The 13,155-nt window shown below is 32.6% G+C and overlaps 2 protein-coding genes across 2 annotated transcripts; one reads left to right on the top strand and one right to left on the bottom strand.

The window, feature by feature from the left end:
* Window positions 1–2,352: 2,352 nt before the first annotated feature.
* On the bottom strand, window positions 2,353–5,138 carry LOC310725003 (ladderlectin-like). The gene is made up of 8 exons (XM_083539543.1): window positions 4,859–5,138; window positions 4,566–4,652; window positions 4,424–4,468; window positions 3,954–3,995; window positions 3,731–3,822; window positions 2,968–3,093; window positions 2,606–2,705; window positions 2,353–2,502 (listed from the first exon to the last, which is right to left on the bottom strand). Exons 2-8 carry the CDS (start codon window positions 4,624–4,626, stop codon window positions 2,432–2,434), a joined length of 537 nt encoding a protein of 178 aa, XP_083395669.1. The 5' UTR covers window positions 4,627–4,652; window positions 4,859–5,138; the 3' UTR covers window positions 2,353–2,431.
* A 2,099-nt stretch (window positions 5,139–7,237) lies between these two features.
* LOC310724765 (ladderlectin-like) lies at window positions 7,238–9,272 on the top strand (the record flags this gene model as incomplete). Its single annotated transcript, XM_083539040.1, has 8 exons — window positions 7,238–7,334; window positions 7,521–7,607; window positions 7,705–7,749; window positions 8,216–8,257; window positions 8,389–8,480; window positions 8,661–8,786; window positions 8,986–9,085; window positions 9,193–9,272. Exons 2-8 carry the CDS (start codon window positions 7,547–7,549, stop codon window positions 9,270–9,272), a joined length of 546 nt encoding a protein of 181 aa, XP_083395166.1. The 5' UTR covers window positions 7,238–7,334; window positions 7,521–7,546.
* Between the last annotated feature and the right edge of the window lie 3,883 nt (window positions 9,273–13,155).

Here is a 13,155-nt window from a genome sequence, read left to right as displayed (position 1 = left end):
TGCAACTGCCTTAGTGTTGCTTCATGCTGTGAAAATTGCTGTTTTTATCTTCTGCATATCTATACCATTAACACTACCATTTTACTTACTGTACATATATGTGGGATCCTGTGGAAATTAGATCAAGTTTAGACATCGTTCTCCCATGTTAGAGAACAAAAGTAATTGAACAGGTCTGCCTGAGATCAGGGTGGATTTCTACACAATGGTGTAAAGACATTTGTACCAATTGTGCATATTTTTAACTTTCTTTCTTTCTTTCTTTCTTTCTTTCTTTCTTTCTTTCTTTCTTTCTTTCTTTCTTTCTTTCTTTCTTGTGACTGAATTGTCTTGGCTTACAGTATTTATAGATTTATTTATTTTGGTCTGATTATCTCAATTGAATTTTTTTATATTTTACTGTAGTTTTTGTTTTGGTCTGATCGATGTTTACTGGTTATACATGTTAAATTACTTTCTGGTATATACATGTGTGCTGCCAGAGTGCTCACACAGAGACCATTAAATAACAATTTAGGGCACTTGAATATTTTATGTAGAATTAAATATATAGATATTTGTTTATTTAAAAAAAGCATTGGTGTATTAAGACATTGAACCATAAAGATAAAGTGAAGCTCATTAATGACAATATCACACATCTTACAGGAATCTCTTTATTGTTATGTAAAAGTTTCACAGCTTTCAGTAGGTGATCTACAAGTAAAATCCAGCCCATTTCAGGTAAGTGTTACAGCACATCAATAGCATAAACTAATTCCTATCATTTTGATTGTGTAATTGGTATCTTATGTTAATCCTTTTGAACACTTTTGAACAGAAGCAGTGATGTAAGATGTGAATTTATCACTGAGATTTCTGTAAACCATAAACAAGTTGCATGACCATGTTTTACAGTGACTGACATTTCCTTGTGTATTAGACACAATTAATTAAATGGACTGGAATATATGGCATGTGACTTGTATATATGGAATATATTAAAATACAAATGCTTTTTAACACTAATATTAATGACTCTTTATTTCGCAGTGGAATTATTTTTAGCCTAAATCTACAGACATTTCACTTGATGCACTTAGGATAGAAGTAAGCACAGCTGGAAATTTGCCTATAATTAGACACTGTTAGGATTCCAGCACAGCTGATATGTTACCAACACAGGCTATTGAATATTGAAAAACCAGGCAATGAATCAAAAACATTTGACATATAAAAATCATGTTAATTTGTGTCACCTTCTAGACATAACCACCACCTTATAACTGCTGCTACTGGCCCAGCTTGAACGTTAGTATGATTGTTAATTGTCAACAGCAACTCTTATAGAATACATAACTTCATTCCTGAATATTTTTATTGCAGACTGTGTACCGTGCTGATTGTAAATGAACAAAACTACATTAGGAGAAATACTGAATGTTGACTGTACATTAAAAATGACAACAATAATACAAGACTGCACACAAGTGAAAAGGAAAGTCTGTAAGTAAGGTGTTTAGTCACTATGAGCCTCCCTAACAGATTGGGCATTGCTTCTACAAGTGACTGGATCTGTACTGAAGGGTTGATTACCATTCTTTTCAAAACATTTAACTTTTAAGTGTGATGCTGATGGTAGTGCTGCCTGCTGTCTAGCATGAATATTGAATTTTAAATTGGATAAATAACTAACTAAATAAATAAATAAATAAATAAATAAATAAATAAATAAATAAATAAATAAATAAATAAATAAAATAAAAAAATAAAGATCCAGAATTTTTTTCTGAATTAATTTAGTTTCAAAATCACCACCACCTTTATGACCCTCAATGTTTTGCAATGGAAATCTTATTTGTTTATTCCTTCATTCAATTAAGTGTATGAACAAGATTCAATATTCATATTTTAGAAACCAGCCAGCACTACTGTCATGAATGAAGTTATGTATTCTGTGATCGTTTATTTTCACTCACAAACATACTAACGTTTAAGCTGATCCAGTAGTAGCAGTTATTAGGTGGTGGTTATGTCTAGTACGTGACTCAAACTGACATGATTTTGAACTAATATGTCACTTGTTTTTGATTTATTGCCTGGTTAATCAATATTCAACAGCCTGTTTTAGTTACATTTTAACCCTGTTAGATTCCTAACAGTGTCTTCTTATAGGCACATTTCCAGCTGTGCCTATTTCCATCCTAAGAGCTTTAAGTAAACTGTTTGTAGATTTATGTTAAAAATGATTCCACTTCGGAAATACAAAATTCATTAATACTACTGTTAAAAAATATAAAAATAGTAAAATAGTATAAATGTAAAAATAGTATTTTAATAACACAACCATTTGTTTGTTTTTGTATTTTTTTATTGATATCGACAGTGTTCTGAAAAAATTTATTTAGCAATTTCTGCTTCAAAATGATGGACAATTATTCAGTTATGGCCTTTAGCATTTATTTAGGTCAATAGAACAGATGTAAGGGTATCCAATTTCACAGAAAGTATTGGACCAGCCAACTAAAACAAAGGAGAAAATTTTTTTTTAAAAACGTTTGATTTGAAAAAAATTAAACAGTATATCTGAATCAAACATATGAGTATATGTGAAAGAAAACATTACCGTTACTGTTCATGAAAGCACATGGGTAGTTGCCCACATTGCTCAGTGAGTACCAGTTACTGTAGTAGAAGCGAGCTGTGTCAACCCACAGCCATGTTCCCTATAAAATACACAACCACATGCCTTACTAATGACTATATATATCAGTAACACAAGAACATAACTGGCTTTAAGTTTTATATATATATATATATATATATATATATATATATATATATATATATATATATATATATATATATATATATATATATATAATTTTTTTTTTTTTTCCCAAGATCATCAGACAGATTCAGATGTGTACACTTTGTAGTTCATTTCAAATGGAATTCAGAGTCTACTGTAATATATTATTAAGTTACCTGGAAATTGTAAGCACCAATCCAAGCCTTTGACAGACCAGCCATATCAAGCAAACTCTGCAGGAATTTATGATCCCCAAGACTTTGTACAGATGCCAGTCTTGCCTGTTCAGCTGCACACTGTTCCTACAGACATAATTAGCCCAAGATATGCTTAGAGATTGTCATAAGAAAACAGTTCATTGTGATAGAAGCGTATCTGCAAGAGTGAAAGGAAAAGTTTATAGGATTGTGTTAAGATGGTTTAGAGACAGTGGTGCTGACTAAAGACAGGAGGTGGAGCTGGAGGTAGCAGAGCTTAAGATGTTGAGATTTTCATTGGGAGTGACGAGGATAGACAGGATTAGAAACAAGTTTATTAGAGAGACAGCGTATGTAGGACGTTTTAGGGACAAAGTGAGAAAGACCAGATTGAGATGGTTTGGACATGTGCAGAGGAGGGACATGGGGTATATCGGTAGCAGAATGCTAAGCATGGAGGCACCAGGAAGGAGGACATGCAGGTAGTTGGGTTGAAAGAGGCAGATGTAGAGGACAGACTAGTATAGAGACGGATGATCTGCTGTGGCGCCCCCTACTGGGAGAAGTTGAAATAAGAAGAAGACAAGAAAACTTTTTTACTTTATTTTTTTTTTATTTTATTAATTTTTACTTTAACATTTTTTTTTTCTTAACTAAGTTTTTTTATTTACTTAGCTTTCAGTGCATCTTTAAATAGGTTTCATTATTCTGCAATCTTTTGTCTTATTAGTTTGATATTTACCTCAGCACCGATCCAGGACAGACTTGTTCTAATGAGTCGAAAGCAGTGTGATCCATATTTGACCCATCCATGTGGACAGATGCCTGATTTAACTGTGAAAATAATGCACATCTCTGTTCTATGCTTACTCCATTTATGTTAATTTATTTTTGTTTATTAGAATTTATTTCAAAAACCTTTGAAATCGATCAGTCCCTTTAATTGATTTGTTAATAAAAATTACCTTTAGAAGTATTGACTTTGGGAGCTTCCTCTTTATCCTCAACTGAAATCACAAGTGATAATGTATTACTTAATATTGTTTATTGACACCCAACATCATTATAAGTACAGACAAAAAAACCCCACAAAAACAAAAGTATACCAATATACTGACCTTCATTAATTAACTCTTCAACAGCCAATTCAGTAGTTTCTCCTGAGGAGTTTACCAACGAATTGCGAACTAGCCACAGGCAAAAATTATATTTTATAATATTTTTTTAAATATATATTTTTTTCTTTATTGTATTATCATGAGATTAAACTATCTTGCCAACAATAACAACATTATTATAATAATAATAATAATAATAATAATAATAATAATAATAATAATAATAATAATAATAATAATAATAATAAATAGCCAATTATGTAAGAATGAATTAGAGAGTTTCTTTAAATTCCAGACTACTGCTGGTGGTCACTAACCTTGAAGTACCTGTTCCTTCTCAGGTCCAGTCTCAACTGCTGCAGCTTCAGAAACAACATGAAAAATCACATTACAAACATTACACAAGTCACAATGATTCATAAAATCCTCACACTGCATTTAGTATTTCTTGCTGCTTACCTGTAACAGTGCTCAGTGTAAAGGTAGCACACAGCAGCGCACACACAATCCAAACCTTCATGATGATGAGGATGATGACTGCAGCTACTTTTAAAAGAAAAATAAATAAAATTATTCTATATTTGATTGAAATCAAGCAATTCCAGTTCAGAGTTCATATTCTCTGTCTTTCCTTGTGATATTAATATTTTCAGTCTAAATAGAACCTTCATTATTTAATGTTTTACATTTTTAATAAGGCTTAAGCTAGGATTAAAATACATTTCAGTGTAAACAAGAAAGTGAGGAAGTACCGATTCTTATGTTTCAGGTTGTATCTGTCTAGCAGAAATTGAGAGCAGTCTGTTGAATGAAGTTCCCAGGGTGCTATATATACCAGTCCATTCCATTTATTGTGTATAATACACAAGGAAATGTCTGTCACTGTAAAACATGGTCATGCAACTTGTTTATGGTTTACAGAAATCTCAGTAATAAATCCATATCTTACATCACTGCTTCTGTTCAAAAGTGTAAATAAAATATAGTGATAGTGATCAAGTTTCCATATTGAACTCTGAACACCAGGATTAACGTAAGATACCAATTACACAATCTAAATGATAAGAATTAGTTTATGCTATTGATGTGCTGTAACACTTACCAAAAATGGGAGCGATTATAATTGTAAGTCACCTACTGGAAGCTGTGAAATTTTTACAAATCAATAATGAGATTTCTGTAAGCTGTGTAATATTGTCATTAATAGGCTTCACTTTATGGTTCAATACCTCAATACCCCAATGCTTTTTTCAACAAATATCTATGTGTTTAATTCAATGTAACATATCTAGGTGCCCTAAATTGTTATTTAAGAGAGAGAGAGAGAGAGAGAGAGAGAGAGAGAGAGAGAGAGAGAGAGAGAGAGAGAGAGAGAGAGAGAGAGAGAGAGAGAGAGAAAAGATATACATTTATTCATCCCACAGTGGGGAATGCCCTCTGGTACAGCAACAAAAAAAACAAATGTGCAAATATGAAACATAATACAGTATATCGTATATTCACAACACAATGCATAAATACAAAAGAAGAAAATAAACAAACACACTAACAAATAAATAAATAAATAAATAAATAAATAAATAAATAAATAAATAAATAAATAAATAAATAAATAAATAAATAAACAGTTAAAGTAGTTCTCTCCATAAACCTCTATAGTCCTCCCTTCTACCAACTGAGCTATCAAAATGCTCTGTGTAAGAATTCTGAAAGAAATGTAATCAGACCAAAAATAAATAAATCTATAAATACTGTAAGCCAAGACAATTCAGTCACAAAAAAAATTAAATAAACAAAGTTGAGGATAAAAATATGCATACTTTGTACAACATTTTATTTCGACCATTGTGTAGAAATCCACTGTGATCTCTCAGGAAGTCCTGTCCAATTACTTTTGTTCCCTAACATGGGAGAACAATGTCTTAAAGAGATCTCATTTCCACAGGTTTCCCCAAATATAAACAAAAAAATGCTAGTGTTAATGATAAAGATAAGCAGAAGATAAAAACACAGCATGAAGCAACACTGAGGCAGTTGAAGGTCATCAATAATAAACTTCATGCTTTAGGTGGTGATTGCTGTCTGTGTCTAGCTGTAAATTTGGCTCCATTTGTTTAAAAGCATTATTTTTTCACCAGATGACACAAACATTATAATTTATTAATTTCCAGCCAAAATCCCATTTTGTTTGCCAGTTGACTAATTATTATACATAGGCCCATTTCTTATGATCTGCAACTGCCTCAGTGTTGCTTCATGCTGTGAAAATTGCTGTTTTTATCTTCTGCTTATCTATACCATTAACACTAGCATTGTTCTGTCCATATTTGGGAATCATGTGGAAATGAGATCACTTTAAGACATGTCCCATGTTATTGAACAAAAGTAATTGGACAGGTCTGCCTGAGAGATCAGGGTGGATTTCCACACAATGGTCTTACAAAAATTTTACCAAGCATGCATATTTTAATCCTCAACATTATTTTTTTTATTGTTTTATTTTTACAGTATTTTTTGAGGTCTGATCACTGTTTACTGGTTATACATGTTAAATTACTTTCTAGTATATACAGAGTGCACTCACAGAGCATTATGATAGCTATTGGTAGAAGGGAGGACTATAGAGGTTTATGGAGAGAACTACTTTAACTGACTATTAAATAACAATCGATGGCACCTAAATATGCTACATTAAATAAAATACATAGATATTTGTTTATTTGAAAAAAGCATTGGTGTATTGAGGCATTGAACCAAAAAGACAATGTGAAGCTCATTAAAGACAATATCACACAGCTTACAGGAATCTCTTTTTTGTTATGTAAGTGTTTCTCAGCTTCCAGTAGGTGATTTACAATTAAAATCTCTCATATTTCAGGTAAGTGTTACAGGACATCAATAGCATAAACCAATTCTTATCATTTTGATTGTGTAAATAGTATCTTACTTTAATCCTGGTGTCCAGAGTTCAACATAGAAACTTGATCACTATCACTATCTTTCATTCACACTTTTGAACAGAAGCAGTGATGTAAGATATGGATTTATCACTGAGATTTCTGTAAACCATAAACAAGTTGCATGACCATGTTTTACAGTGACAGACATTCCCTTGTGTATTAGACACAATTAATGGAATGGACTGGTATATATAGCACCCTGGAAACTTCATTCAACAGACTGCTCTCAATTTCTGCTAGACAGATACAACCTGAAACATAAGAATCGGTACTTCCTCACTTTCTTGTTTAGACTGAAATGCATTTTCATTCTAGCTTAAGCCTCATTGGAAATTATGAATAATTAAGGTTCTATTTGGACTGGAAAATACTTATATCACAAGGAGAGACAGAATAGTGAGGTTGAACTGAAATTGCATGATTTCAATCATTCTATTTATTTTTCTTTTAAAAGTAGCTGCAGTGATCATCCTCATCATCATGAAGGTTTGGATTGTGTGTGTGCTGCTGTGTGCTACCTTTACACTGAGCACTGTTACAGGTAAGCAGCAAGAAATACTAAATGCAGTGTGAGGATTTTATGAATCATTGTGACTTGTGTAATGTTTGTAATGTGATTTTTCATGTTGTTTCTGAAGCTGCAGCAATTGAGACTGGACCTGAGAAGGAACAGGTACTTCAAGGTTAGTGACCACCAGCAGTAGTCTGGAATTAAAAAAAACTCTCTAATTCATTCTTACATATTTGGCTATTTTGTTTCCAACAACAACAATATTATTATTATTATTATTATTATTATTATTATTATTATTATTATTATTATTATTATTATTATTATTATTATTATTAATAATATGTTATTGTTGTTGTTGTTGTTGTTGTTGATGTTGTTGCAAGATAGTTTAATCTCATGCTAATACAATGAAGACTAAAATTAATTGTTTTATAAAATATTGTAAAAGATAATAATTTTTGGCTGTGGTTTGTTGGTAATTTGGACAATTCCTCAGGAGAAACTACTGAATTGGCTGTTGAGAAGTTGATTATTGAAGGTCAGTATATTGGTATACTTATTTTTTGTCTGTACTTATATTGATGTTGGGTGTCAATAAACAATATTAAGTAATACATTATCACTTGTGATTTCAGTTGAGGATAAAGAGGAAGCTCCCAAAGTCAATACTGCTGAAGGTAATTGTATTATACAAGTCAATTAAAGGGGCTGATCAATTTAAAATGGTTTGTAAAAAATTTTTTACAAACCAATAGAAATAATCAGAAATGGAGTAAGCATAGAACAGAGAATTACATTATTTTCACAGTTAAATCAGGCATCTGTCCACATGGATGGGTCAAATATGGATCACACTGCTTTCGAGTCATGAGATCAAGTCTGTCCTGGATCAGTGCTGAGGTAAATATCAAAATTTTAAGGCAAAATAAATGGCAGATTAAAGAAAACTGTTTAAAGATGCACTGGAAGCTAACTGAAGATAAAAAAAAAAGAAAGTTAGGAAAGTTAAACTAAAAATCAATAATGAACTGCTTTCTTATGACAATCTCTAATCATATCTTGGGCTAATTATGTCTTTAGAAACAGTGTGCAGCTGAACAGGCAAGACTGGCATCTGTACAAAGTCTTGGGGATCATAAATTCCTGCAGAGTTTGCTTGATATGGCTGCTCTGTCACAGGCTTGGATTGGTGCTTACAACTTCCAGGTAACTTAATAATATATTACAGTAGACTCTGAGTGTCATTTGAAATTAACTACAAGGTGTACACATCTGAATCTGTCAGATGATCCTAGAAAAAAATAAAAGAACTTAAAACAATATATTATTACAATTTAAAGCCACCTATGTTCTTGTTATTGATAGATATAGTCATTAGTAAGGCATGTGGTTGTGTATTTTATAGGGAACATGGCTGTGGGTTGACACAGCTCGCTTCTACTACAGTAACTGGTACTCACTGAGCAGTGTGGGCAGCTACCAATGTGCTCTCATGAACAGTAATGGTAATGCTTTCACATATACTCATATGTTTGATTTTGATATATTGTTTAGTTCTCACAAATTAAATGGTTTATTCTACATTTTTTTTTAATTTTCTCATTTGTTTCAGTTGGCTGGTCCAATACTATCTGTGAACGTGGATACCCTTTTATCTGCTCTATTGACCTAAATGCATGTTTAAGGACATGAATAATTGTCCATCATTTTGAATCTGATATAGCAAAAAGTGTTCTGTTTTCAGAACACTTTTGTAATGAACACTGTTATGATATCAATAAAAAAATAAACAGAAAACAAGTGTTTGTGTTATTAAAATACTAATACTTTTTAAAACTAATGTTATTGACTCTTATATTTCCACAGTGAAATCATTTTTAGCCTAAATCTACAGACATTTGACTTTAACCACTTAGGATGGAAATAGGCACAGCTGGAAAGTCCCTATAATTAGACAATGGTAGGAATCTAACATAGCTGTCACCAGCACCGGCTATTGAATATTGATTAACTAGGCAATAAATTAAAAACAATTATTAGTTATTAGGTATCTGTTATACATTAGTTCAAAATCATGTCAATTTGTGTCACCTTCTAGACACAACCACCACCTGATAACTGCCACAATTAGCCCAGCTGGAGATTTAGTACATTTGTAAATAAACAGCAATGCTCACAGAATACATGTAGTCATTCTTGAATATTTTTTAATGCAGACTGTGTACTGTGCTGATTGTAAATGAACAAAACTACATTAGAAGAAATTCTGGATGTTGACTTCACATTAAAAAAGACAACAATAATACAAGACTGCACACAAATGAAAGGGAAAGTCTGCTAGTAAGGTATCTGGCAACCATGAGCCTCCATAACAGATTGGGCTTTGCTTCTACAAGTGACTAGAACTGTACTAAAAGGCTGATTACTATTCTTTGGAGAAAAAAAAATAATTTATTATTATTATTATTTCACTGTGATGTTGATGGTAGTGCTGGTTGCTGTCTAACATGTGAATATTAAATCTTCTTTCATTCATAAAACAGAATAAAAAGAGTGCAGTTTCAGAATTGTATGAATTTTATGTTTCAATTTCAACACCACCTCTATGACGCTCAATGTTTTAAATGAACATGTTAGGGGTAGGAAATACTGAGGATGGAACCACTAGGAAGGGTGAAAAGAGGAAGGCCAAGGAGGAGGTTTATGGATGTGGTGAGGGAAGACATGCAGGATTGGTTGGTTGGTTTGAAAGAGGCAGATGCGGCCACAGCGGATCATCTGTCTCCATACCCCTAATGCAGGGGTCGGCAACCCGCGGCTCCGGAGCAGCATGCGGCTCTTTCATCCCTCTTCTGCGGCTCCCTGTGGCTTTGGAAAATAAATAATGAGTATTTAATTAAAATGTATTTTATTTTAGTTTGTTAGTTTTTAAAATGTAATTCTAAATTTGAAGATTTTGGTGATCTTGTAAAATCTAAATAAAACGTGTTAAAGTTTTTTGTCGCTCTTCATATGCGTCATAACCGCTAATGTGCGACACCCAACGGCACGCGACTTCTTAAACTTTGGTTGATGGCACACAGAAGAGGACGGCATTTTTGGTTTGCTGCCGGTGGATAATTTATGTTCGGCGTTCTTTTCATAAATACAAGAAGGACTCAAATAGACATTGAGTATTTTACTTGAAAGTAACCTTCAACCCAATGTCTTTTTTTTTAAGGAGTTCAACATTTTTTTGTTGCATGCAGAAATGTAATTTCATTCTCTCTGCAGTTCATTAATTTCATAAATGCAACACATTATGGTTTGATTATACATAGCATAAAGGCAAAAAAAAAACGTTACATGTAGTGTTATTTCAATTTAAATGTCAAAAGGGTTTTGTGGCTCCCAGTGTTTTCTGTGGGAAACAGGTCCAAATGGCTCTTTGTGTGGTGAAGGTTGCCGACCCCTGCCCTAATGGGAGCAGCCAAAATAATTAACTAACTCGGCCTTTAGGGGGCGATATTTCAAACATACACTCAATTTTTGATAGCATTTAATTGATCTTATGGTGAGTAACTTTGTCTTAAGGACCACTGCTGTCAATCAAACCTTTCATGAATTATTCTCAATTTGTTAAAAACCTACTTTAATAAGCTAGTTCTAGGTTTTTTGTCCGATTGAACCACACTAGGTGCAGAAATGTTCGCTGCCCAGTGCCTATCAATAATTATCAAAAAAGGTTTTGTTTTCACTGTTCAAAGGGTTGCCAAAACATTCGAAGTGGGTGGGTCCACTTTTATTCAAAAGGCTGTAACTCATGAATGGAATGAGATATCTTTACTCACATCGGTAGACAAGTGTATGAGTTGACTCTGTGGTAAAATTCAAAGATATACGGAGCTTTACCACGTGGTGGCGCTATAAGATTGAAAATCCACACAAACGGCTATAACTACAAACCGTTAGTCCGATCAACCTAAAACTTTTCACGCAGTGTCTCTGTCCCATGGTGCATGTTCCTAATGTCTTTTTTCTTATGACCTTTGGTGCCTCAGTTGCTTGAACTGCGTTAATCGCTTGAAATCGAAGAAAATGGTTGTAGATGAACAGAAATTAATTTGAGTAAATTCTCTATAGAAAAAATGGATGAATTCTACGCGTTTGTTAAGAAGCAAAAATAATAACATGCCTTAAAGTTTTTACAATTTACAATGTACAGATAACAGATGAACTGGAACGATGAAGATAGAGTGAAGCTCATTAATGAGAATATCACAAAGTTTACTGGAATCTCTTTATTGTTAAGGTATTGTGGCTTTCAGTAGGTTATCTGGCCCATTTCAGGTAAGTGTTGTAGCATATCAGTAGCACAAACTAATTCTTATCTTTTGGATTGGTTTACTATAATCGCTCTGTATCCTTGTGTACAGAGTTCAACAGAGACTCGGTCACAATTACATTCAAACTTTTGAACAAAGGCAGATTGGAGTACTCCTAGCACATTAATCTATTAATAGAATGACCTTAATAAGTTAAACTGATTGATATCTAATAAATTATCGTGAACCTAAAAAGTACTTTTCAACCAATCTTTGTTAAAAAAAAAAAAAAAAGCATAGCTTTGCCACTTGGTGGCGCTAAACAAGAAAAAAAGGAAAAACTGCTATAACTACGAAACCGTTTGTCCGATTGACCTGATACTTGGTATTTCGTTTCTCTGTCTAATATCCCAGTAGGGTTTCTGAGGACATTACTTCTTCTTCTTCTTCTTCTTCTTCTTCTTCTTCTTCTTCTTCTTGAATGAATAGAAATTCATTTGAGTAAAATCGCTATAGAAAATGGATGAATTCTACGCGTTTGTTTAGAAGCAAAAACAACAACTTGCCTTAAAGTATTAAAGCTTGAAAAGACAAAGCCGAGGAAGTGTAATCTTTGAAGTTCGAATAGTTTTTTGTTTTACCCATAAGTCCCATTTAAACAATTAAAGTTTTTATTACTTTATATAAAAGATGTTGTAGTACTTTATGTAGTCATTTTTGTTCATTAATCAATCAATCAAGCGGACCATCCACACACATCAACATGGTTTATGTAAACCCTAAAGCCATTTCTCCAGCCCTTCGATAGCTCAGTTGGTAGAGCGGAGGACTGTAGTGGTTCATGGAAATCCTTAGGTCGCTGGTTCGAATCCGGCTCGAAGGAGGCTGTTTCTTTTTAAATATATAAATAATAATATTTTATATAAACACAGGGTTGATGAAAGAGTCAACCCACTGCGGTATGTGCGCATTACTCTTGCAAAACCTACCTTGACTTTGGTGAACTTGGAAATGTTTTATTTATTATTTTTGAAAAAGAAAAAGGCTACACTTACAATAATCTTACATTTTTTTATCCATAGAAATGCATGCCTATCATGTAAAACAACAGCTACAGCGTGTAAAAAAAACCTGTTTTTATACTTTTAAACATGTAACGTAGCCTATGTGAACACGTGTGAGAAAAGCTCGTTAGAAACAAATTTGTTTATTATTATTATTATTATTATTATTATTATTAGTATTATTATTATTATTATTATTATTATTAT

The sequence above is a fragment of the Silurus aristotelis genome, assembly GCF_946808225.1.
Source record: "Silurus aristotelis genome assembly, chromosome: 4".
In the NCBI taxonomy this organism is placed as follows: domain Eukaryota; kingdom Metazoa; phylum Chordata; class Actinopteri; order Siluriformes; family Siluridae; genus Silurus; species Silurus aristotelis.
This window is presented reverse-complemented; position numbering and strand designations above follow the sequence as displayed.

Excerpts from the sequence above, each read along its gene's own strand:
- LOC310725003 (XM_083539543.1), bottom strand. The coding sequence starts at position 4,626 with ATGAAGGTTTGGATTGTGTGTGCGCTGCTGTGTGCTACCTTTACACTG. Across the intron at positions 3,094-3,730 it reads TGTCCTGGATCGGTGCTGAG|GAACAGTGTGCAGCTGAACA; the intron begins GTAAATATCAAA and ends TTATGTCTGTAG. Across the intron at positions 2,706-2,967 it reads TTGGTGCTTACAATTTCCAG|GGAACATGGCTGTGGGTTGA; the intron begins GTAACTTAATAA and ends TGTATTTTATAG.